The following is a 27,656-nucleotide window of genomic DNA, read 5'->3' as shown; positions in this document are numbered from 1 at the left end:
AGTGATACACAAATAAGATAAATTCTTGTGAATAGTTAAGGTACTTGAATGTATTTTTATGATTTAATTCCTCCTTTTAGTGTCTCTTTAACCTTAATCATTATGGAAGATGTAATTCTCTCTCCTCTCTCTCTCTCTCTCTCTCTCTCTCTCTCTCTCTCTCTCTCTCTCTCTCTCTCCACATTCTACACTGTATATATAGATTATGGTTAGGGCTTCCTCATCACTAAAAGAGGAAGACTGGACATACCTGTCTTTAAATACAGAAGATCTATGGCACTGTGTCATAAAATGTTTTGAATGTACAAGGGTACAGTAAAAGCTGTGCAATGTTACAAGTGATATTATCTCAGATACTCAATTTGACTTGTGCTACCCTTTAAAACAGACAAATGCAATGAGCTGCATATATGGCTTTCACAAACATTTTGCACAAGAACTGAAGGGCAGTAGGAGTCAGTTACATCTTCTCACAGAAAACACAGTTTGCCTCCATGCCACCAGTAAGATCTGCATTATAATACTATTAGTTCACTTCCCAGTATCCATATGTCACCTGCCCCCAGCACATACAACTCTCTCCCCAGTATTAATATCAATAGTGAGGTCTGTACTTCAGCATACAAACCCCACTCCCCAGTATCCATGCCACCAGTGGGATCTGCTACCCAAAACACACAGCTTATTCCCCTTGTACACACACCACCTAGGAGACAAGCACTCCAGTGCATCCAGTTAATACCATAGCATCCCTTATAGCAATGAGATTTGCCTCCATACTACCTGTGAAATCAGTACCTTAGCACACACAGCTTATGACCAGTAGCACACACAGCTTACTACCGGTATCTATACTCACTCCCATTATCTAAACAGGAAGTGTAGAATAATCTGCACAGACACAAGGACACAGACAGCAATAAAATGCCAACAGGAATTCTGAAGGGGTATAAGTATGGTGGCAAAGCCTCTTAAAGACACATGGAATACATTTACCACTCATCTGCATAAAGCAAAGTGGCCCAGTTTACCCCAAATTCTGATTTGTGATAATTAATTTGATTATCCCCAATAATTTCCTATCTTTATCTCAACTTTAGGACTGGTCTGTCAGAAGCTGAACTGAAGGATATTTTATCTTTAGATGATGAGGTTCTCGCGGATATTTATCAATACTGGGCTCCTCCAAGAAGTGATGTCATACGGATTCCTGTATTGTCATGGACTCACCTCCGACATGACCTGGATGGATATTTGGTGGAAAGGCAGGCAGATGGGAGCACAGTGCTGGGCCTATACCACAGGTATGAAAACTCAATCTTGTTTTAAAGCAAACCCGTGTTTTGTCCATCAGCAGCTTATAGCTATCATTCCTTTTCTCTGATTGGCCACTGGAAGCAAAGTAGTCCAAGGTTTGAGGGAGCATGTGACTCACTTCCTCCCACATGACAATGCAGGTGCTTAGTGCATGGCCACTCAGGAACCCAGTGCTGTCACATCGAGATGGGGAAATAATCTTGGGTCCCGTGCAAGCAGAGATACAGAGGTAACACTCATCATTCCCAATGCCCAAACAGAGTGGTGGAGGAGCAAAGGAACATCCGTATAAGCTGCTGGTGGGGTGTCAGGGAACCAGGGGTACCACCTCACCCCGAGGCCGCCAGGTACGGTGTAGTGCACGGGGACTCCTTCGGCTTGGCAGGACTCCTGTTGACAGGGTTGCAGGTGCGCACACGCGCGGCAGACAGGCTGTGCAAAGTGTGCGCATGCTCGATGGACAGTGCGCCCTCGGCCATTAGTGTTGTCAGGTGTGGGTCTTGCTGGGGGAGGTTCCTGGCACACACCTTCTGTTTTTCCCTCCAGTCATTGGCTCCTGGACAGGGAAGCCTCCTGGTTGTCTCTGCAACCGGGGGCAGTCCTGGTTCCCACTGGGTATATATTCCAGTCAGAGCCCTGGCTTGTTGCTGAGCTATTCTGCCTATATGGTGCAATTACCTAGCCTCTTGAACCAGATCCTGCTGCAGCTTCCTGACCCCTCATCTGAACTCCTGGTTATTGACCCCTTGGCCTGTCCTCCCGCTCTTGATCCTAGCCGCCTGCCTCGACCCAGACTGAACCTACACCTTTTGGATTGCCCTTTTGTGCCTCGTTTTTGGATCTATTGCCCGTTTCCAGCCAGTGGGTTCCACTTCATGGCTCAAGCCGGCGATACCTCCTGACATTAAAACTAACTTGTTGTTTTGCCCTACATGGTCAAAGTACAGGTTTTTTTTAAAACACCTAATTTTTATTTGAATGCTACATTGTGGAGTAATGAATCACATGTATAGAAGTACAGTCCTGTGCTACATCATGATGTTATGTAGGATAAAATACACAACATTTATACTATGTGCCCCACTTAGTCAAAATGCTTTATGCTGCCCACCTCCTATACCTGGCTAGCCTTAAAGGAGAACTATGGGGTTAAGGCTTTTCCCTATAGTTCTCCTTAGGGTAACGGGAGGATACAAACTAGCGTCCTCCCGTCACCCTAGGCTCAGCTGTAGCTCGCGGTATACTGAGACGCCGCAGCTGAACTGGATCCCGACAATTATGCCGGGATCCGCCCAACTGCGTGAGTGACAGCTGGCTCTGCCTATCTAGAGGCAGAGCCAGCTGTAATCGCCCCCTCCCCCGTCCGTTCCACCAGTCAGCGCTGGCAGGTCGGAGCGGGGAGGGGGGAATCCAGCCCCCTTCCCTGTCACGGCAGAGAGCCGTGACAGGATCGAGAGGTGAGCGAACGCCGGTATGTGTTCGCTCACCTCCCGATCTACTGAGCCGACCTGTGATAGTCTCATTGTCGCAGGTCGGCTAGAACTATGAGGTGAGTGAAAAGCACTCACCTCATAGTTCTCCTTTAAAATTATATAAGCAAGACATGTGATTACATACTGTTCACACACAAACACAGAGGTTCTTAATATAGCACTAAATGTGTCCTTTTTGAGTGGGTAGAAATAACCAAATGATAACTGACAACATACTCCATTCTTTTGCTCTAATTCCATGAAGAGCCATCATTCTGACTAAATTGTGTGTATCTGTCCCTAGAGTACAGACCCTACCCAGTAAGAGAAAAACAGCACTGCAAAGAACAGCTATAGAAGGTGTGCAGAATGCTTTTCATAGGTAATCAGGATGGTTTACTAAAGGCAAATGGGCTGTTCACTTTGCAAGGGAATTTTCCCTTACCTTAGTGTTCACTTCGCAAAAAATACCCAATCACTTGCAAGGACAATTAAAAACCCCCCACTATTTCTTGGATTGGAAAACGCCCATGTAAAGTGAAAATTCCCTTGCAAAGTGAACAGTATATTTGCCTTTATTAAATAAGCCCCAATTAATCCAGAAACATGGCTCCTTTGGTAACATGGCTCTATCAGAAAAAAATAATTGATTAGCTGACATTATGATAGTTATGTGTAGAAAAGCCAAAAAGCTGGGTTTAATGAAAACAATTTCTGTTAAAAACCTGCCCTCTACTGTGTTAAATGTCATCTTATGTAAATGCCACATCAGGAACATGTATACGAAGAACAATATAATCTAAGTTATACCTTCACTGAATTTATTTTTGGCTGCAGGCAGTTCATTGAAGTAGCACAGGAAATCTACCTGAATGATTCAGAAAGGAAGAAGAGACATCATACCCTGGCGGAATATTTTTTGGGCACTTGGAGTATGGGGACACTGCGGTGGATAAATCTACCACTTCTTAATAAATCCCTAAGTGCTGACAGAAAGGTACACAAACTTTATCTGTAGCAAAGTGAAGCTGATTGCCATTATATAATGTAGCGAAAAGATTAGATTATGGGCTAGGGAGGGTGGGCTTGTTTGTTTGTACCTTAAAACTAAACCTCAGACAAAAAGCCAGCAGAGCTAGAGTCAGGGGGATGAGTCACAGCTCTGGCTCATTCATTTTTGTGTGTAAACTTCAGCTTGAGCTATAAAGCTCTGTTAACAATAAGGTTTTGTTTTTTTACAGCAGTGGGTAAGGAGAAAGTAAGTAAGGCAAAACAGTGAAAAGGAGCATAAAGCTCTGACTGCTGGCTAGATATGACAATACAGAATATTAATTTGCAATATTTCATGTTCACTTGACTGAATAAAAAGAAAAAAAATGTTTCAATGTTATTTTTATCCCTAGCCATTATAAATAATGAAAGAAAATATGTGCACAGGTTTTGTACATTCCTTTTAAAATCAGATTAAGCTTTTGATGTCAGTAATCTTCACAAAATAAATGTAAATTAATCTGAAGTGAAAAAAATTAATAGTTGACAAATTATTTAAAAGTACTCGAAAACTCTTGATTACATAAGTATCCACTGCATTTCCTGTAAAACCCCTAATAGCCTCTAGTGCAACCAACTGCCTTCAGAAATCACATAATTAGTTAGAGCCCTTTCACATGGGCTTTCTGATCAGGTCCATCAGTCAGTTTTTTAGGCAAGTCTGATTGGAAGACAAATGTTAGTGTATGGGCAGCTGGATCTAAACAGATGGGCGTCCAGTTACTCCCGACTCTGGCCAGGTACGGAAAAAACAAACGTATAAAAATTCTATTTCACCAGACCTGACCGTGCCAGATTGGGGGTAATTTGATGTCAATGGAAACAAGTCCATTTACATCTGATTCCCCATAGACTACCATGGGTCTGGTAATTTAGTTTTTTCCTCCATTGCAAGATGAAGGAAAAACTGGACATCCGGACATCACAGTGGTGACATCCATTCCGATCAGCAGGGGATCCGTGCATGGATCACCTGCTGATCGGACTGTGTGAAAGGGGCCTTAGATGGAGTTAACTTGAATTGTTACATAATCTCAGAATAGATACACTTGTTTTCTGGAAGGGCGCAAAGTTTGTTAGTTGGTATTTAAAAAACAGCTTCATGATGGTTATAAAACTATCAACATTTCCAAATAAAAAGGGATTCACTTAACATGTCTCAAGACTTCGATTTCCCATTTTATATTTTTCAAATGTTTTATGTGAAAGGGTTTTCAGCAGAAGTCATGAGTGAATATGCAAAAGACTAACAACTTCATTAGAACAAACAATATATTAAGTGAAAATGGTACAGTGGAGATCATTATTATTTTCAAACACATAATTCACTTTCTGTCCAGTAATCTAATAGAGGAAAACGATCTACTGAAATTTGGATATGCTTGTTTAACATGGCAGCTAACATAGGGCAGTAGGCTGCTCAACAAAGTTACACACATTACAAGCATTTCAACATGACAGCAGACAAGGTTATTTACCACACACAGTCAATGTTATCTGCATCTTTTTCACATACTGTAGGTGTTTTGTTTTATGCTCAATGTCCCTTGTTGGCTAAGTCCGGCAAGTCATACCTCTATGCCAGTTTTGTATGCCTTCATACAAAATAGAACAATAAAATGTGGTAAATTCCTTTTTTTCTCATTTTGATCCTAGGTAGCACCGCAGCCACTGTGGTTCTCAGAAGATATGCCCAATCTAAGAAAAATGAATGAGCTGCCTTACCATCTACTTAATGCAGGCAACATTGATGAACTGCAAAGAGAAATTTTAGGTATGAACTCCTGACATTTTAGATTTGTTTGGACAGTTACTATAATATTATTATCAGGGTCAGTGTTGTTAATGAGAACTGTCAATCACCATCCTTTTTTATATTTGTCAATATCTCACCAAATGTAAAACTCCTGTTCCTGGAAATTTTGAAAGCCAAAGACATAAACGGGAGGGAAGGGAATTAAGAGTACAGTTGCAAAGCTTGCGAGAAAAGGGAAATTTGATTTTTTTGTGCCAGTATAAAAAAATTATTGCTGGCTATAGATTGCTATGGAAAGATTAAGTTATGGAACATTGAATTAATATGTCTTGCTTTTAAATAAAGGGTTATTTTAAGACATTAGCACAGACAATTTACGCAGTGCTTTACATACTGCACATGCACATCAGCACATTACCTGCAGTTCATAGTAGATGATTGTTCCTGGACACAATCTGTCTGCGCCCAATGAACAATCATCTATTCTGAACCTGAATTGTTCCACGTGCGATTACATGTAGACAGCCACTATCAGATGAGGCCACTGTTACCCTGTATATTAGCTCGAACGGGCACAGTGGCTGCATCTGTATGGACGCACCTGGATTTCTGAAGCGAGAATTGGTAGGCTCTTGCCACAAGAATCCCTAGCTGCAGCCTAAAGCCCCATGTGAATGGGGCTTTAGGAGCCATTTAAAGCCAACAAAACAATCCTAATGTTATCTTACACATGGGCTCCAATGCATCTCTCTGAAGTGGCAATATTTCACTGAAACCTCACAATTTAAAGACATTAAATGGGATTATTTTCCAATACTAACAGTGGGAAGGAGCAAATCCTTGAAATAAGCGAAAATAAAGGAATTTCTGATTCTCCCATGTCCCACAGCCAGTGCATCATAATAAAAGAGATATAGAGTATCTCACACTATCATTTCATGTGACGACACAGCAGAAATTACACTTTGCTACAATGTAAAGTAGTGAGTGTACAGCTTGTATATCAGTGTACATTTGCTGTCCCCTCAAAATAACTCAACACACAGCCATTAATGTCTAAACCGTTGGCAACAAAAGTGAGTGTATTCCTCTATAGCTGATGGTACATTGTGCTATATATTATACAGAGCAATGTACCATCAGCTATAGAGGAATACAAATCCAAGCAATACATTATACACTGTATGTATAATGTATTGCTGGGATTTGTTGTATTCCTTTATAGCTGGTGGTATTCTGCATTGCGCTGTATAGAGGACTACAAATCCCAGCACAATACATTATACAGCGCAATGCGGAATACCACCAGCTATAGGAGTATAACAAATCCCAGCAATAATACATTATACAGCGCAATGCAGAATACCACTAGCTATAGGAGTACAACAAATCCCAGCAATAATACAATATACAGTGGTGCAATGCCGAATACCACTAGCTATAGAGGACTACAAAACCCAGCAATAGTACATTATACAGCGCATTGCAGAATACCACTAGCTATAGGAGTACAACAAATCCCAGCAATAATACATTGTACAGTGGTGCAATGCCGAATACCACTAGCTATAGAGGACTACAAAACCCAGCAATAGTACATTATACAGCGCAATGCAGAATACCGCCAGCTATAATGTACTATTGCTGGGTTTTGTAGTCCTCTATAGCCGGTGCCATTCTGCATTCATTGCAAGCCATTTTTAAAAATGTATTTTATCAGATTAACCGATTAATCGAACTTAATAATCGGCTAACTAATCGATTTTGAAAATAATCGTTAGCTGCAGCTCTACTGTATGGTCTTGGCCACCGTGCTGCAGCTCAGTTTCAGGGTCTTGTCAATCTTCTTATAGACTAAGCCATCTTTATGTAGAGCAATAATTCTTTTTTTCAGATTCACAAAGAATTATTTGCCATGAGGTGCCATGTTGAACTTCCAGTGACCAGAAAGAGAGTGAGAGCGATAACACCAAATTTAACACACCTGCTCCCCATTCACACCTGAGACCTTGTAACACTAACGAGTCACATGACACCAGGGAGGGAAAATGGCTAATTGGACTCAATTTGGAAATTTTCACTTTGGGGTGTACTCACTTTTGTTGCCAGCGGTTTAGACATTATTGGCTGTGTGTTAAGTTATTTTGAGGGGACAGCAAATGTACACTGATATACAAGCTGTACACTCACTACTTTACATTGTAGCAAAGTGTCATTTCTTCTGTGTCGTCACATGAAATGATATGATAAAATATTTACAAACATGTGAGGGGTGTACTCACTTCTGTGAGATACTGTATGTGCTGTAGAAACCTGGCAGATATAGAGACACAAGTTCAGATTGAGCTAGATGTTATAGTCATGTATTAATCCTAATTACAAACATCACTTACCATTCATTACTCAATCTATTCTATTGATTAGCAAACGTACTTATTTTTTTTGTTTGTAATGTTTAAAAAATATAAAATAATGTCTACAGGTAATATGAACTGGATATCTAGCAAAATTGTTGCATGTGGAATCAACAGTCTCATCCAAGACTTTGACATGTGCGTAAAACGTATTAACAATGGTGAGGTCAAACTTGTGCATGACACACTGCGACTTTTCCAACCCACTATCAACTTCATTGAGGCCCGGATAGGTGAGTTTTCTGCTTTGCGTCTTAATTTAAACCTAGATGCAATGAGATTAGTATGTAGCTACCTGCCAAAGAGATTATTTAAAGAATATAATGGAAACCTAAGAAAATATCTGGGTTTTACAGAAACCATACATGTAATTGTAGAGGATGCAAAAGCCTATGTCTTTAATAAAAAAGGGAGTATGGCAAGTTTCCAGTCACATGGTAATACAATCACACAAACTTTTTTTTTCAATAATGAATCCAGATCAAACAAATATACAGTACATTGCCCAGCTAAGTATTTCTTGAAAATTGTGCCCAAGCACTTACAGTTATCATGTTTCCAAACAGCTGGCTCTAATTCTCTCTGCGCGGCTTCCCTGAACTTCCTGTCCAGTACAAGATCACAAGGGACAGTGCAGTCCCCAGCAGCTGCTTATCTAATAACTTTGTGAGACACACACACAGCTTACTAGCACACACAAGGGTGGGTCCATAGGACCCTGTAAGTAAAATTAGCCATCCTAAAATAGGATATCTAGACCAGTGCTCAGGGGACCAGCTGATTTTGTGCCCCCTGGCAGCTCTCATTCATTCCTTCTTCGATCAGGTCAGGTTAGCAGCTTGGGCAGCAAGAGAGGTTAATATTTAGTCATCTTTTAGAGATAAAGCCTTGTTTGGGAAGTTTAGTATAGTGAGAGTGCAGTACAATTGAATCCAAAGCTTTCTTTTCAGTTATGCCTAAAATCAAGATAGATTTAAGTACTTGATGCAAGGCAAAATAATTTTTTTATTAAATAAATACCTGGATTAAATGGTGGCCAATTCATGTTTGCCTGGTGCCTGCTGCAAAGTGTATGTAAACATTCCAGAGGAGTATTCTATGAGAACAAGTATGAATATTGATTGCTGTTAACAAACAGGACTTCTAGATGATATGTGCTTTGTTTACCAATTTAGTTAATTTGTAAAACACTCTATTTATCCAAACATTTTTTGTTATTTCCCTACAGATCCTTGCATCATATATGTAGAGATGTTGGCAAGGCTGCATTTCTTTAAGCTGTCGTGCCCATCCTTAATAGGTAACCTCTGCCAGCAATGCTTTACCTGGTTTGAGCAGTATCCAAATCCAACCTTTATTCCTGTAAGTGGATTTTTCCAGCCACCTGGTGGCCCTCTGCAGACCACTCTTACAGGATTCAAGAAAGGTATCTAATGACCCAATGCCAAAATCTTATGACTTAATTTTTAGTTAATTGTTACCATAGTCTAGAACCATAGTGAACCACATTTATGCCTTCACTGTTTCTCTCCACTATGGGGCCTAAGGCTGCACTTCTTTTATGTCCCTCTACCTTCTCCACAAATTAAAATATAAATGGGCTTGCATTGGAAAGGGAAATTGTTTTCTACCGTTGTCATATCATGTGCCAATCACTGACTAGGCATGTAACATACAGCGCTCGTAACATGTTCAAATAGATTGTTCTACAACATAATAAACAATTAATCTCATAGGTAGTCTAAAGTTAGTGCTTTAACCACTAAGTTTATCTACTACTACTACTACTACTACTTATATAGCACCGTCAGTTTACGCACGTCACATATTTTACATTCATATTAGTCCCTACCCTCAAGGAGCTTACAGTCTATAGTCCCTATCTCAAATCTATAGACACACATACTTGGTCTGATTTTGACGGGAGCCAATTAACCTAATAGCATGTCTTCGAACTGTGGGAGAAAAACAAAGTACCCAAAGGAAACCCACACACAGGGAAAACATGCAAACGCCATGCAAATAGTGTCCTGGCTGGGATTTGAACCAGGGACCCAAGTGTTGCAGAAGTGCTAACCAATAAGCCACCGTGCTGCCCTAGTTAGATTCACATACTTTATCAATGTTTCACAACATCAAAACACATAGAAAACACATGCAAACCAGAAGCATGCATTTTTATTTGTACACCTTTTGCTTTGAAGGGAAATCAAACAAAACCATCCAGGAGCACAATATACAGGCTTCGGTACATTGCATGAATGCAGCTATATTATTGAATCAAAGGATAACTAATCCCAAGAACAAAAATATCATATATTGCAGCTTACCAGTCCCTAGATACGATGGCTGCATTCATTTTCTTTTCACAGTGAAAGAGTAAGTGTAGCCACCCAGGGACAGGAAGTGTGTTATGCGCAGGACTACCAGGTAAAAACAAAGCAAACAAGGTCAGATTTAATGCCTTTTGGTATAATTTTGCTAGTCAAATGAAGAGCTGGCTCATTTAAAATGCCATGCTTCTTCCGGAGACCATCATGGATGCGTAATGTGAGCCAAGCTTCACCCTGCTTAAGCTTCCAAGCATCCTTGCCAATATTAGATTGTCTGTAGATTTGGTCTAGATTCTTACACATACAACTGAGCAGATGTAATATTTTTTTAAAAAATTATTTTATTATCGGAATTCGTACACAGTACACATATTACAAGTATGAGTACATAGAATCACGTCACAAAGCTGTGAGCATAGTGCATATGGAAGACACCAGAAACGTGTGTGTCCTCATAAAGTATGAAACCAATATCTGATACTAACAACATACAGTATAGATAACAACAGGAGTATGAAATATACTATGTCACTTAACTGTATTGCTTATATAGGTTAAACGCAATTCTGGAGGAATAACTCCACAGTAGAGCTATTTGTTGTAATATTTTTAATGTGTCAATGTTCCCTTCTAGGTATCACCGTGATGGAAGTCTGCCCATACAAGGATCTTGTTGTTGTGGCATCTGATGATGGCACCATGATAGTGTGGGACATAAAGGATATTGTAGTCATTCACACATTAAATGGTCATTCTGGTAGGTTTAAATGACAGCCCAAAAAAACTAAATAAACAGATACTGAAAATATCAAATTATTTGCTTTGAAAGAAGAGATTTATGCAAAGTTTGCCCGGTACCGGTCCGTGGATCAAATACTGTAGCTGGGTGGTATTCAGCATTGCTGTATAATGATTATACAGCAATGCTGAATACCACCAGCCGAGGGCCCGCGGGCGTCACCCCCCCTGCCCCCCACTAAATGAAGCCCCCGGCCGCAGGTGCAATGGTTCCCTCCCTTCGCCGCCTCTCTGCCACATGCACCGCTACAGATGCGGCTCTCTAATCGTGCAGCCCCTGAGTCCTTGTTGTCAATGACGATAGTGTTGTCTTTAACAATTTCACCCTACAAACGTACAATTCTCGGGGTTTGGGAGGGGTAACATTTACCTCTAGAAGCCTGCCCCATGTCCTCCTTACCACCAGCACCCCAACCGTCCTTGTGTTCCTTTTCTGTCTGCAATTGCCTCACAGGGATGGAATTAGATGTGAAAAGAACCTGCCGGCTCTGAGACACCAGAAACCCCATTTCCTCCTGCTTCTGTGCTTCTGCTGCCCGGTCTATTATACCATGAGGTGTGTTCTCCAGCAGAGAGATTGTGTCACTGATCAACTCCTGGTCACAGCTAAATTTGTAGTCATGTGACCACTTCATTTTCATTCTTCCTTTCACTGTGTTCTTGCAATAGGTGGGGAGCAGTGGTGTGCATTGGCCTCATGTTACTGAGGTGTGCAGCTGCAGAAAGATGTCCCAATAGGCTAGCTAATCGAGCAGCTTAGGGCATGTCACTCAATGTTGTGGGCATTACTGAACAGGTAGCAAAGAACATGACTTTGCCACTAGCAACTGGTTGCAGCAATGTCATTAGGAAACCAGTGTAGTCCTGAGGGAGTCCCGTAGTCCATGTAGTCCTGAGATTGCATGGGTGACAGCCTTGTTGGGACAGGAAATTCTGAAGAAAAGCATTGCTGGATTTAAAGGGTCACTGCATGAACATGATGTACCTTTGATGAACAGAAGATCCAATACTGGAGAGAGGACACCCTCTGGTAACGAAGAGATACTGCTTTAAATGTAATATATAAAAGTATTAGATATGTACTTTGTAATGTTGTGCATTGTCATATTACATAGACCATCCTGAATTTCACATTTATGGATATTAAAGCAAACCCATGAAGACAAAAATTTGACATCTGCTAGGTCAGTTGTTCCAAGTCAGTTAACCCAATTCCAAATAAAGGCAGTATCTAAGTCAGTAACTCTCTAAGTGGTAAAGCAGGAATTAGGATGTTGGTCCATGAGGCTGAACTCAAGTGACATTGTGTCAGCTCCCATATTTCTGTTATCATAGTCGGATTCACTTTAAAAATAAGACTAATATGAATTCACTGTGTCTCCTTTCAGCTGGGATACTATGTGTAAAGGTTTTTGGTCAAGGAACGCGGGTGGTCTCTGGCTCTCTTGACAATACCTTGGTCCTGTGGAATCTGGTAACCGGCAAACAGTATCTGACAATTCAAGAAGACCATACAATTTATGAAAATGCCTATCTGGATGTGGATGAAAAGAATGGGATCATTTATTCAGCAGCAGGATCTCAGGTGCGTCAACCTATCTTTGTCTAGCAATGAACTCTACAAAATAAACACACAAAACGTGCACATTTGGCTTATTCAGAAAAGCAGAGCAAAAATTGCAAGGATGTAGAAAGAGAGTAACGCACATAGCCAACTACACTGTTTATTGGTTTAGAGCACCAGCAACAATTAAAAAGATTTCTGACTAGTTGATATGACGGCTGGTTTTAAGATGCTGTGTTGTTCAGCCGGACTATAAGGCAAAGCAATGGGTTTCAGGTGCATATGCAAATATTTGAACTATAGCTCCATTATGTAGAATAACCCATATCTAGATATGTCAGATGTTTAGCCTATCAATTTTTGCATCAATTGGTGTATAGTAATGTCATAACATAGTAGATCTGATTTAGAAAGAAGACTCTGTCAACTGAGTCTAAATGGTTTAGTAATTTGGACAGTACATTGCTCTAGATTAAAATTGCCAACCAGAACTTTGCATTGGACTAAAGTGTACTGTTAATGACTCTTGAAGTGTATCCATAGCCCAAAGTTTTTTTTTTTTTCAATTTCAGATAAAACATGGAACAGTTAGAACTTCTGTAATGTTTTTATTACTGTCTGTGTCCTCACTAGGTAGATTAACCCTCTCTCTATAGATAAAAATACAACATCAATGAAGATAAATAAAAATACAATAACTATGAAGATTTTGCATGAACAAACAACTACTCAGCCTAAAGGAATGCTGCACTTTAGAATAGAAAAATTTAGACATAGGCACATATGGATTGCTGTTCAAGCATTAAAGGGTTATTAAACCCTCACGTGCTTTTGCATATATCTACAGCTAGCGAGCAGTAGATATATGCAAAAACATTTTTAAAAAAACAAACTTTTAAAAAGGGTTAATACTTACATGTGTCTTCGCCGCATGCTCTGAAGAGTCTCGGGCGGCCGCAAAGATTCTTGGGGTGGGCACATGCGCACTTCAGATGGGAGACGAGGAGAGACACAAGGTAAGTCTATGGAGCAGTGTGCACCCACACAGACACCGTGGGAGAGAAGATATGAGAGAAGAGGAGGACAGAGGAGTCAGAGCTGGATCGGAGACCCGCACCAGCACTGGAGGGACAGCTGAAAAGGACAGGAAAGAAGAAGATTGGATTAGGAGACATCATTTAAGGTAAATTCCTACAGCAGGATTGGGAAGGGGGCGGGGGGAAATGTTTTGACTATAATGTCACTTTAAATAGTTACCTGGGCATCCCCAAAATTGGACTGGTTAACTGTGATGCCTTTTGTGTGGCTTTTGGAGCCCCCTCACTACCTCTTATGTATAAAGCAACTGTTTGCGAAAGCGACATGGCCTGACACTACTCATAGAAATTCAGGAGTAGTAAAGCATGGCGTTGTTTTAATTTAAAGGTTTACAGTGATAGGTTTCAGGTTTTGGATTTGCCCCACCTTGATTTCACTGCAAATACTGTTCCCCTGTCCCCACAAATTTTTGTCTGAATTCATCAAAATTAATATTTTTAAAACCATAATATACTTTGCTTTTAATGGCTTGGATCAGTGACTAAGGTCAGTAATGGGGCTTTTGGAAAGGCCAGTCCCCTCACTATATAAGGGGGGACTCAGAGCAGCCAGGGTGTCAGTGTATTGATGTTCCTATAAGCAGGGGATAGGGACAGAGGACAAACTGCATAAGGAGAGATTAGAGTCAGTAAGCAAATTGTGCTTCACTTTTCTGAATGAAAAGTTGTCCCCCACCTCCATTATTCACAATTCTTCATTTAACTCAAAAGCCCATATTACAACTACTCACTGTGTCAGCAAGAAGTTGGATTACTAGCTCTTGGGCCATTACCCATTTTGCCTTTTTTTTTTTTTTTATTCTGCTCTTATTATTATGGTATTTATTTGTCTTGAACGTTAGTTTGTGGTTAATATGAGGGCAGCGATCACTGTCAATTCCAAACTGCCTTTTTTTTTCTTCAATTTTTTATGCTGCAACTAAAGACACAAGGTACAAGCGGGTGTTTTCCTACAAGAAATAAAAATGTTAAACAAAAGAGGATACAGCTGAGCTGTGTAAAAATTGTCCAGTGGCAGAACAGTTTTTTTTTTTAAAAGACTGGGTTGAAATGTAGAGATACTAAGCACAGGTAGTTGTTTTCATCCAAGAATTAAAAGCGTCAGCCCAGAGCTAAGTAAAAATGGCCAGCAACAGGGCACTTTTAATGAGGAAGATTAGGCCAAACTGTAAAGAAAACAAGGCACAAGCAGGTGGTTTCCTACAAGAAATAAGAGTGTCAAATCTGTTCTATAACACCATATAGCTTAACATATAGCTTTGAGGAATGTTCATTGTTTGCTTGCTTGAGTTCTTACTTATTCTGCTTTATAAGTTCAGTGCTGAGCTTAGCGTTCAGTGTAGCAACTCTACTTTCCTAAACAGTCAAGAAATTTGCTATTGGAGCAAATAATTATTCCAGAAGACATGCAAACTGTACACTAGGTGCCGTGTAATGATGCGTTGCCTAACTTCCTGATTGGTTGAGAAGCTGGCCAATTAGGAAGCCGGGCAACGCGTCATTACATGACACCTAGCTTCCTGATTGGCTGGAAAGCCGGCTCCATGCTCCCTCGTCACCAGGTGACGAGGGAGCATGAAGCTGGCTTTCTGGCCAATCAAAAAGCTGGGGGGCATCGGGCATGTAATGACATGCTCTCCGGCTTGCTGATTGTCCAGGTCCATGCTCTCTCGTCACAAGTGAAGAGGGAGCATGGAGACGGCTTCTTGGCCAATCAGGAAGCGGGTGCGGCGTGTAATGATTCACTGCCCGGCTTCCTGTTACTGGAAGCTCAAGTATCGGGCTAGGCATCGGAGCATTTGGGCGAGTATGAGTACTCGCCCAAATACTCGGCGTTGGCACCGATACTAGTATCGGTATCAGTGCATCCCTAGTTTACAGGGTTTAATATTAGCACAGCCCAGCTTCAGTTACACTTGGTTGAGCATCATTCTGATGAGGTAGTAGTGCACCAATCTTGACTAAAGTCTGACCTGTTTTTTATGGGGTGCACATGTTGTAGGTTATGAGGCATTTGTATGGTTGATACATTTGGTGTGTATGTGGATGTATGCTTATGTGTTGCAGGTAACACACTTCAGTCTTATCCTAACTAGGTTTTTATTACGATAAACTTCCTCCCTGACCAGTTGTGCCTGTGATTAACTACCATTAGATAGATGATGTACACATTCAGGATTATTGAACATCAGTAAATTTAATATGAAGTCAGACGTTAAAGGTGTCTTGGGAAATCAGAGAATTATCATGAATCATCATGGAGAGTCATGAAAGGAGAGGCCTAGAGACACATAGATGCATATATGGATTGGACATATATGCTGGGTGTATAGAGTCTATCCTTGCTAGGTCATTGTCATCAAATTCGTTGTCACCGTCATAAAGATAGAAGTCTAGATATACTGTACATAGGAAGGGACTCACAAGGCTTTTATTTTTTATTACTTTTATTATTATGAATATTTTCTGTTGGACTGTTCCTGTTCATCTGTTTCTGGGATCTAATATACGCTACCCTCTGTGGAAATGAACTGAGTTTGCCTGGATATTGCTTGACGATTGCATTCTACACATTTTTTTTACCCCTCCAACATAAACATAAATATATTTATACTTTATAACTACAGCTATCAGTACATTTTAGATCACAGCAACTCATGTCTTTCTTCATTCTGCAGGTCTGTGGATGGAATATAGAATCTGGAGATCCTGTTTTGTGTTTCTCTCCTGGCGTTCCTGGATTTCCATTACAAGCTGCTGTATTTTCACCACAGCAAACTGTAATGACAGTGACTGAAGGGGGAACAGTTCACATATGGGAATCAACCACAGGACAGTTAAAAGGGTCAAGGCAGATACCGGGCGCTGATGCTGAGACTACACATCCAGTATGTAGTTGTGTTATTCCCAAGTATGGGAAAATGGTGGTCGGGTTCAAAAATGGCTTCTTGGCACTTGTAAGTAAAATGGTTGCCACATTTGTGAAATTTAAATGCACACTTAATAATTCTTTATTTCTTCATCACTTGTCCTTGATTTTACAACTCGCTTATTTACACTCTTTTTAGTTTGTTTAGGAATCATGTACAAACTTAATACAACTGTTTTCCATGACCTGTATGTGTCCTAGGAATAGACAGAACATACTAAGAGGACATCATCTATTAGGCCTCATTCACACACAATGCAAGCAAAATTGTATATTGCGTATATACGCGTCTATGCAAGCATATATGCGTATATGCGTGCACTATATGCAATCCCAGAATGCATCACTCGTAATGGAATTTTTAATGTGCTGTACGCGCATACACGCGTACATGTGCGTAAACGCGCGTATATCTGCGTAAACACGCGTATATGCGCGTAAATACGCAGAAATACGCTGCCCGGACGCATCTCTGTTCCATTCTGTTTTTGCGCATATATACGCTACGCAAATATACGGCTCTATACGCGGCTGTGTGTATGGAGCCATTTATTTGCTTAGGTTGCATATGGTACAATACGCACGTGCGCGCGTATCCGCGCGCATACGTGCGGCAGTGTGAATGAGGCCTTAAAGAGAAGTCATGTGAGCCCTATGAGAAAATTAGTTAAAGCAAAGGGCATTAGTGACAGGAAGGCCTATGTGATTGATTATTAATTGTAATATTTAAGACATTGTATGAAGCATGGCATTTTTACATTATTTAATAATTAAGTTCTTACACTAAGGTGTGGTAAAGGCAATTTGCTTCCATTAATTGCTGGCTTATATATCTGATAGGGAATCAAATCGAATATTTATGTTTTAAAAACTAAATAGGTAAAAGCAAAAAGTCAAACTATGTAAAGCATGATCATAATAGAATACAGTGTATTTGTATATACACTAGATTTCCACTGGAGGAGGTGTATCAGCCGAAAAAATGCCCTGTATCCCGAACTTTGTAGTGGTCTCTGATGAGGAGTCATTATTTGCTGCAGGTAAGTACATATAATAAATATAATTTCAATGGTATAGTAAGTGGTATTAATATAGTGAGTGAGGATGCAATACAAAATACTGATCCTTTAGAGCAGGGGTCTCAAACCTCCGGCCCTCCAGCTGTGGGGACACTACAAATCCCATGATGCATCTCTCTTCGGGAGTCATGCCTGTGGCTGTGAGAATCTTGCAATGCCTCATGGGATTTGTAGTTCCACCACAGCCGGAGGGCCGGAGGTTTGAGACCCCTGCTTTAGAGTGTCCAGTTTGACACACCACTCTTTAATCTTTAACCTACATTAGACAATCTATCTCAACCCAAATCCAAGAAAACCTTCATCGTATATCCAGCAAAAGCTTATCCTATATCTGTCACTTCATCCTACAAAAGACAACACCTCATCTTATACGTGAAATAACTTCATCCTACTGTCATCCTACTGCCAGCAAAACCTCATCCTACATCCAACTAAACTTCACCCTAAATTTGACAAAACATTCTACAGCTGATAAAACCTCATTGTACATTTGACAAAATGTCAAACTGTGTCTGACAAATCTTCATCCTTTATTTAAGAAAACCTCATGCAACATGTAACAAAACTTTATCTAACATCTGTGAGAATTAGCTCCAAACGGTAGCACATTAAGGACACTGCCACTCACTTATTTCTTTGTAAGGGCTCCTTTGCCCACTTTTATTGACTAAAAAAAAAAGTCCACACCGGTTTTCCCTCACAGGGGTTTTCAAACAAAGTAAAGCTTTTTCCTTCAGCAACATAACATTTGTAAAGTCTCCCCGACTTCAGGCGCTTCTCTAACAAAACATCTGGCCACACAGGCTGCTTCTCCTCAACTGGCCACACAGGCTCATCTTCACCACACAGGTGGATTGCTCCACAGTCCGCAAGACACACAGTCTGGTTCTAGGGTGGGTCTCCTTTCTTAGGAGACTTAGGAGTACTTGTAGAGGCCCTTACAAGCCAGCTAGCTTCAGCTGGGCTTGTTACCTCCAAGCCTCCAGCCCTCTCAGCACTTCTCCCTAGAGGAAGAACTTCAGTATCACATCTGAATCTAGGGCATACAACTCAGCCATTCTGGCTAGACCCAGACATTTTCCTCTGCCTGCTGCCACACATCCAACAAGACTTATTCCACATCACACAATTATGTAAGGAGTGTATTATGAATACACTTATAATGAGATATAATAATTATTCTGTATTAAAGTTCTCCAGTAAGTTCTCAATAGTCATGAATGAATCATGACACAATAATTGTAAATAAGAAAAAGAGACTAAGATACATTACCATAATTGTGTAACACAGTTACTGAAAAACACAAATGCAATCACAAAGTCTAACGCTCACGTTGCTAAGATACATAGTAAGGCAATACTTTAACGTAAAAGGAAATATCAAATATAAGCACAGAAAAAATAAAATCCGTTTCCATGATTTTTTAAATAAACATTAACAATATACACTGCAGCAATGAGACAGTGCTAGCATAGTAACCAATCATGCATCTCTTATAAGTCTAAGATCTGTCAGTTTCTCCATTAAATTCAGGGCTTACATTGTACACCTTTCTGCCACCGCTGCTTTAATTACATCATGAAAAGTAAACTAACTAGTATTACCTAGAACAAAACAACTCGCTGATGCTTTCCTATTAGTACATTAATTAGTAATGAATTTTGGTACGTTACATAGTGTTGATGGCTTCTTCCTATAGCTATTGAGTTATATACAACATTTCAAAGCAATCAACATAGAATACACGTACGTGCCCTCTAATTGGCTGGAGAAAGCAAGCTGAAAAAACCCATTATGAAATAAATATAAAAGAATATTACCCTTTAATGTCAAACTTATTAGTTGTAGGCATTAGCTTTAATACTTTGGGGTTATCATATATCGCCATCGCCATCTTGTGGATAAAATATATAATATGATTGTAATGACTGTGGTAGAATAAAGGCTGGAGGACGAGGTGACTGTGTCCTTTCCTGCAATGGTCTGTACATACTGAAGTGCTATGTAGGGCCAAACAGGTACTTTTGCAGGGGCGTGTATCTTTTCTGTGCTCCTGTCAGTTGCTTAGACCAAAATCCGGTTGCCGTGGCCCACTGTCCTTTCCTTTCATTTGGCTGGCATAGAATGCAGGTTATGGAGTCTCCACTACAGCCGGGCCCCAGTACATCCATCTAAAATGGAAGCCCTGGTCCCATGGGTCCCTGGTGCTGAAAAAAAAATGGCTTCTTTAGCAGCAAGGAATGCAGTCTGCAGTTCCAACCACAATTAGTGTTTTTTCCAGGTTACCTTATAGGTCTCCGGATCAGTCCAAGATGTAAGATAAACAATCTTCAGGATTTGTTGAAAGTGCCTGCTGCACACCATACAGCATTGTGACCAGTGTAGATAACATAGGTGCTCATAGTGACTGCCACAGATGGCGCCGTGCAGAACCTCAGAGATGTGTAGATAGGTTACCACCTCCAAAATGCAAAGAAAATATCATCATATATGTCAAAATAGACAACGTTTCAGGGCCGCGCAGGGTCATTTCCTTAAGGCAACAGACCCTGCATGGCCTTGAAATGTTGGCTATTTTGAAAAAAAATATCGTCTTTGCATTTTGAAGTGCTGGTTACCTATCTTCAAATCTCCACAATTCCACAAGTAGAGGGCGACAATCCCTGGGTAGTTTATGCAACTGTCTCTGGAATTTTCCTCTGTGTTCCACTTCACATCACTCACAGGAGTTTCACCTCTGTGGCAGGTCCCTGGACTTTGTAACTCTGTTTACAGCCCATCCTCTGTCCTCCATGTGCTGTATCAGAAGGTGAAGTGCTTTGCTTACATTCTCTTTGAACCTAGAGATCATTAGGTCAATAATACAGCAACTTTTAAATTTAGGGTACACAAATCTTGGCCAATTAGTCCATGACAGATCATTGGCAAACGAAAGTACCCTTAAGGAAGCAAGGGGTTTCCTTTTAAAAGCATGACTTCAGCTTCAGTGTCTATTAAAACCAGCACATGCATAGGAGAAGATGACTCCCCCACCATACAGTGCATGTGTATATGGGCATCAGTCTTCTGCTGTCACTGGAAACCTGCATATCAGTTATTCCTGTGCAGTCTTGGAAATCAGTTTGTTACCAACAAGAGGGCTCTGTTCTGTTTCATCTTCAAGAACATTAAAGAGGCCCTAAAATGTCTTCACTCCAGGAGACCCATAGCGCTCACTATTCTAAAACCTAAAATGAAATGACCTATGTCACAGATGGTGGGCCAGGAGGGGCACCGAGGGGGGTACAGGGACATAGGAAGGGCCGGACAATGTGCAGGCTATTGCCGTCCTTTGTTCGTCCTTGGAGATCTTCCAGCACACTGGCAGAATGTCGCCAGAACCCCCAGAATGCCTCCCAGTCCACAGGCGTGGCGGTATGGCCGTGAAACACAACAAGCACACACAAATGAACTAATCTAAGCAGCCACCACCCACAACTTATTGTCTTGTGGAGAACCTTTTCCCGGACACTCCTAGTCCATACACTCTGTACTCAGACATCCCAAGTCTCCCGGACGGTCCGAGAGTCTCCCGCTATTAGATAGCGGCTCCCGGACGCCTGCAAGAGAGACATTTTATCCCGGAAAGGATTGAAACCTTTCCGGGTCTGATGCGCTCACTGGCTCTGCTGAGTATCAATAAAGTTTTCAGCTGTAAGGGGAAAAAAAAGTTTGTGCCGCTGGCTGGTCAGTGGGAGGGGTTTAGGCACGGCAGGGCGGCCTGTGATTGACTGGAGACAAAAGTCCCTGAGCTAGCTCTGCAGACACCTTGTGATGAGTGCCGAGGGGGAGCCGATAGAAGACGCCTGTGGAGGGTGAGTGGCACACTTCCTAGTCTTGCCATTTACTGTGTTAATAATCACAAATAAAATAAAAACATAATGTAATTAATAATAACATTAAATAATATAATTAATAATAATAAAATGGTATAATATCTACTATGTTTGTGTGTATATACAGATATATATATACATACATACACATACATACACAAACTCACACATATATACTATTATAATTATTATATTATTTTTTATGTTATTATTAATTAAATAATATTTGTAATATTTGTATTTTATTTGTATTTTATTTGTGATTATTAATATTATATGCTGCTGCTGTCAAACAGCAGAGGTGGACCTGAGGTGCTCCTCTGCTGATTGACAGCAGCAGTGGGTGGGTTCAAGAGCAAGCCTGCTATTGGTTATTGCAATTTGAAATGACCAATAGCAGCCTAGCTATTCATTCCCCTGCTAGTTAGTTTTTTTTTTTATTGTGAAGGTGGCCGACGGCCGCTGTCAAAATAAAAAAAAAAACAGAGAAGGTACCTCCCTGAAATGAGAAGGGCACCTCCCTGAAATAAGGTTTTGCAGGTTGGGATGTCTGTGTACTCCACCAGACTGGCACACAGGCTTCGCAGACCACACACACTGCTCTCACAATTATCTCAAGTTAGTACCTCCACTCACAGTCTCCTGCACCACCGCTGGTCACCACTGGAGGGAGACGCACCCAACTCAAGCTGGCAGGACACATACATACACACAAGCAGATGCAAATCTTGCATAAAATCTAGTGTACTCTAATGCTTGGGTGGCAGCCTAAGTGGTTTCCTCACACCCACTAATATTCCCCAAGCAATTTTCTCAGCTGGAAACTTGGTGTACCCACTTCTTTCACTGCCCACACACACACACACACACCTCAGACACACAGATCCCTGCCTGGCAATGACTTACAAATGAGCTTCTAGGCACCGATGATACAATCAATCGACTATACACATACAACAGACACACAACAGTCCCTTCAGATTCGTGCATTCTTTAGAGCAATCAAAAACCAGCTTATTCATTTTATATTTAATAACCCTAGACGGGCAGTGCATAGAAATGGGTAGAATTTAAAAAAGTTACAAAAATAGAAGTTATATACGGTGTAAGTATTACACTGTGAAGATACCAGTTTCCACACCCTGAGGCCACCCAATCAGATGGAAGGGGCTGGAGACTGAATATTGACACCTAAGTCTCAGGTATCATTTTTCTATTGACCCCCTTTGAACCCTCATAACGGTTTCCACTTATGAATTATGGATCCGATAGTGATGGTTCTGGTTCCAGCTACTGTTCTGCTATGCGCATATTTCAAACTCTGGCACTCTACGGACAAACAGAACCAGAAATACAATTTTTCAGCATTTTGAACATTGAAATACACACAAAGGTGAGGAGACACTTTTTACACTTTGATAATACCGCAGCCTGGAGACACTTTGTCTGCAAGGTCCAGGAAAAACATTCACTGCTCTGTGGTCCCCTGCTGGGAAAGCACAACAAACCCACATTTGATTCAATTTACACTGTACAGCTAACAAGTTTATGAAAATTGTTAATTAGCTTGTAGACTGTATTCAGTAAAATAAATTAATTAATTTCCAAATGTCTTAAAAAATATTATATTTTTGGCTTTACCATTACAGCCCAGATTTCATCAGCTTAGAGCGCAGAGCAGGTTTGCAGGTTTCCATATTCAGACCCATCCATTCTGGAATCTTAGTTCAGTTACACTATCCTTTCCATGTAACTTGGCAATACCTTCACCCATTGTTCTCCACAAGGAGACATTTTCCAGGTGACTAAGAGTAGTGTATACTCAGACTATCCCATATCTCATGATATCTAACAGTGAAACATTCAAAGTAAACGCATGTGTCTGGCACATGGCCTAGCACAGTTGTGGATCAGGGCTTAATACTCCCAACATCACTGTTTCCTTCCCTGACACAAATGCACCACACAAGCACGGAAGCCAACTCAAAAGGGGTTCCCTGTACTTTTGTTTGTATTGCTTTGTCAGCTTGCACAGTTCAGTTTTTTGCACTTCCCCTTCTGCCATGCCTGCTCTCTCATGCTGCCTTTTCCTATGCTTAATAATAAGAGGTCTAGCACACCTTTTTCCCCATGGGTTAATCATCATTATTGGTAATATCAAAGCCTATTTCCTCATTCTCATTATCACCTGACAAGAGCACTTCCTCACAATCTTAGTTGTGAGATTGGACAATAGTGCATACCCTGGTTTTAGTGACAGGTTTACAGCCATTTATTGATTTTGACATGAGAGCTGCACAATGCTCTTGCAAATTATTGGCCAGACTACCGGTTCGTTTCGTCGTACACACTCCGAAGCAACTACTAGTTGGTTTAACTTCTTACCCCTGCTTTCTCCCTTCTTTGTGTTTCATTATAGAGAGCATGAAGGAAGCTCTGGCTCATTAAAGACACAACCTTCTCCTCTTCCTTACTGAAACCAAAGCGCTTAAAGCTAAAATCTGCTAAAATGATCTGACAGTTTATCACCCCAAGTTCTATTTAAGGGAGAAGATTACCATCTGGTTGTTGTACAAGGGCAATGAGGGCATGCTGGGACTTGTAGTTCCCTAGCTGATATGTTATGAAGCTGTATTCTACCTGAAAGTACTACAATGACATTATAGAACTAAGAATAGAACATAAAATAAAACATTTTGTTTTCTTCTAATACTCACCTTTTCCACATCTCCTCCTGGTCACCATAAACCTCTGCAGCTTTTCATGAACAGTTTTTGCAGCATTTTGCCTAGCACAAACAACCAAAATACTATAGAAAACAGATCAGTTTCAGCTAACTGTCTAATGTTTCGCAGGAAACCCAAGGAAAGAACCCCAGCAGTATATTAAATGTGCTTTTTACTAAACAAGAATGATGCATATTTAAACTATTTACAGTTACGGGAAAAAAATATAAGATACAGAGTTCTACAAATATGCATACATACACATATGCACTTGCTGACCTTACTTTCCTAGCGAAGGAACACTGGCAATAGTTTGTATATAATAAGGATACAGTAAAAGCCACTTAGCTTCCATTATAGCAAGTCCACAATTTGCTTAGCAAACAGTACTCCCGGCATTAGGCGAACCCAAGAAACAGGTTATTGATTTTGGCAGTCTCCCTCGTATTTCAGCTTAGTGTTGTTCCATAATAGTCCTCATTTTAACTTTGATGCATGACATTTTATCTTTGAATGTTTGTAGGCCCTCCAACTTCATAGTACACATATCTCCGTGAGGGAAGTATTTCTGCTAACAAACTCTGAATGGCAGCACAGTAATATAAATGGCATGGGTCAGCTATGTCAGAAAGTCAGATTATATTTAGTAGACCCTCCGCTGCTGAGATGGCAAACCCTCCAGCTACGTAGCTTTCTTACTAAAGTGGGCAATCTCCCCTCTATACGGACCGAAGTGACAATGTTTGAAGAGATTTGTCGGACTGGGGAGTATGTTGACCACGGTCTGTCCAGAGCCTACGCCCTCCTGACACAAATAGATGACTATCCTGAACCAAGCTTTATAGCGAAATGGGAAAGAGATCTATCTTTGACCTTCACTCAAGACCAAAAGGACTATATGCTTCACTTCGCACACAAGGTTTCCATGGCTAGCTCTATCCAAGAAACTGGGTACAAAATCCTCACTAGATGGTACTACGTCCCCACCACACTACACAAGATGTTCCCTCAGACTTCACAGTCGTGCTGGAGATGTGGACAGGAAGATCCTCCACATCTTTTGGGCATGCGCGGGTCTCGGGGGGTTTTGGGATGCAGTCCTCCGTATAGTCAAACAACTCACAGGGGTCTCCCTGGCGGAGAACCCAGCTGCGGTTCTGCTTCATCTGTCTACTCTGTCCCGGGCCCGATACCGCAAATCTTTACTGATCCACTTACTTAACGCAGCCAAGGCTTGCATCCCCCTGTGCTGGAAAAGTGTCACTCCGCCATCAGTGGGGATGTGGCTCCGCAAGGTAGACGAAATTCGGGTGATGGAGGAACTTATTGCAACGCTACACCACACTGACCGGGCATTCCGGAAGACATGGTTCTATTGGCTAGAGTTCCTCTACTCCGCGGAATTTGGTATGTTGATGGTGGAATAACTCCTATACCACATATGAGCATCGGATACTTCAACATCCCATGGACATGATTAGCCTTACTGAACCACCTGTCATATCTGAGATGAGTTAGGACATGACCGCAATTCCTGAGCGGGTCCCCGTTAGACCCTCGCCTTGACCCCCATGCACGCATCCTATGACCTCAACTTACCTCATACCTGCCGCCTTTACCCCCCCTCCTGTATTCCAGATCTCTATCTCTCTTCCTCTCCTCCTTAGTCTTCTACCTACCAAACAATACTAACGCAACCGGCGAATGTTCAGCGGATGGCCACGGTGGTTAGACAGATGGATGGGGTCAACCTGGCTGTGTGCCGAAAGGACACAAACTATTTGACCCCCTCCTCCCCCCTGGCACAATGAGACTGTGAGTCGGATGAAACACGTGTACCTTATTAGTATATTACATGAGGGATCTCGGTTGTAATGTTGTGTAGAGAACGACATGTTATACGCCTGACTATACTAATATGTGAAACTGCATATCCTTCTGTTGTGCTTCCTTCTGTTTTTGGCTTTCACTGCTTATAATAAGAAAATGCAAAATTTTGATGGTGGAATAACTCCTATACCACATATGAGCATCGGATACTTCAACATCCCATGGACATGATTAGCCTTACTGAACCACCTGTCATATCTGAGATGAGTTAGGACATGACCGCAATTCCTGAGCGGGTCCCCGTTAGACCCTCGCCTTGACCCCCATGCACGCATCCTATGACCTCAACTTACCTCATACCTGCCGCCTTTACCCCCCCTCCTGTATTCCAGATCTCTATCTCTCTTCCTCTCCTCCTTTGTCCTCTACCTACCAAACAATACTAACGCAACCGGCGAATGTTCAGCGGATGGCCACGGTGGGTAGACAGATGGATGGGGTCAACCTGGCTGTGTGCCGAAAGGACACAAACTATTTGACCCCCTCCTCCCCCCTGGCACAATGAGACTGTGAGTCGGATGAAACACGTGTACCTTATTAGTATATTACATGAGGGATCTCGGTTGTAATGTTGTGTAGAGAACGACATGTTATACGCCTGACTATACTAATATGTGAAACTGCATATCCTTCTGTTGTGCTTCCTTCGTTTTTTCGCTTTCAATGCTTATAATAAGAAAATGCAAAATAAAGAATTAAAAAAAAAAAAAAAAAGAAAGTCAGATTATAACTAATTCTTATTGACAAAATATAATTTAGCTGAAGTATGTGAGCACAATACCTCTAAACAAAAAGGACTAGCTGCAATTGTGTACTTACTTGGCAAATACTTTACTACAGATACACAATGCTATCTTATTTTCTCTGGCCAGGAAGGGGGTGAAACACTATGGCCTTCAAGTGGTTAAAGTGGAAGTAAAGTGTTATATATAAAAAAGTGCTGACAGGTAGGTTTAGTAGGACAGAAGAGACAGCGTAGGTTTCCTTCTATCTGCCTGTTAGTGCGCTTTTTTTGGTTTCCTTTGCTAATGTGGAAGCAACTCCAATGCACACCGCTCAGTACACCTCTTCCCCTATTGCACCCTCCCCTCGGTGCACATCACTGCACCCCCATACTGTTATACATCAAGAAGCAGCATTCATTGTAACTGATTTAATTAGCATTTGAAATAGCCTAAAAAAGCTCTTGATTTTAATATCACTTAAGTCTGAAACATCTGCAACCCTGTTCAACTGCTTCTCTATGCACCCCTCCTAAACTGTTCACCTCTGCTGCATCCCCCCTTCACCCACACCTCTGCCACTACTGCATCCCCCCAGCACACACCTCTGCCACCACCCCCACCACCACCACC

General features: G+C 41.2%; 1 protein-coding gene across 1 annotated transcript in view; it reads left to right on the top strand.

Annotated features, from left to right (window-relative positions):
• NWD1 (NACHT and WD repeat domain containing 1) overlaps positions 1 to 27,656 on the top strand; it is a 58,639-nt gene that overhangs the window by 16,197 nt on the left and 14,786 nt on the right. The window contains exons 8-16 of the mRNA XM_018568211.1: positions 1,101 to 1,304; positions 3,627 to 3,786; positions 5,496 to 5,613; positions 8,078 to 8,242; positions 9,238 to 9,435; positions 10,977 to 11,099; positions 12,529 to 12,725; positions 16,480 to 16,758; positions 17,680 to 17,770. Of these exons, the coding sequence (XP_018423713.1) occupies positions 1,101 to 1,304; positions 3,627 to 3,786; positions 5,496 to 5,613; positions 8,078 to 8,242; positions 9,238 to 9,435; positions 10,977 to 11,099; positions 12,529 to 12,725; positions 16,480 to 16,758; positions 17,680 to 17,770 (1,535 nt within the window). The remainder of the gene's footprint in view (positions 1 to 1,100; positions 1,305 to 3,626; positions 3,787 to 5,495; positions 5,614 to 8,077; positions 8,243 to 9,237; positions 9,436 to 10,976; positions 11,100 to 12,528; positions 12,726 to 16,479; positions 16,759 to 17,679; positions 17,771 to 27,656) is intronic.

Source organism: Nanorana parkeri, unplaced genomic scaffold (assembly GCF_000935625.1).
Source record: "Nanorana parkeri isolate BGI_ZX_2015 unplaced genomic scaffold, ASM93562v1 scaffold1154, whole genome shotgun sequence".
In the NCBI taxonomy this organism is placed as follows: Eukaryota; Metazoa; Chordata; class Amphibia; order Anura; family Dicroglossidae; genus Nanorana; species Nanorana parkeri.
The sequence above is the reverse complement of the archived record's forward strand: the minus strand, read 5'-3'. Positions and strand labels throughout refer to the sequence as shown.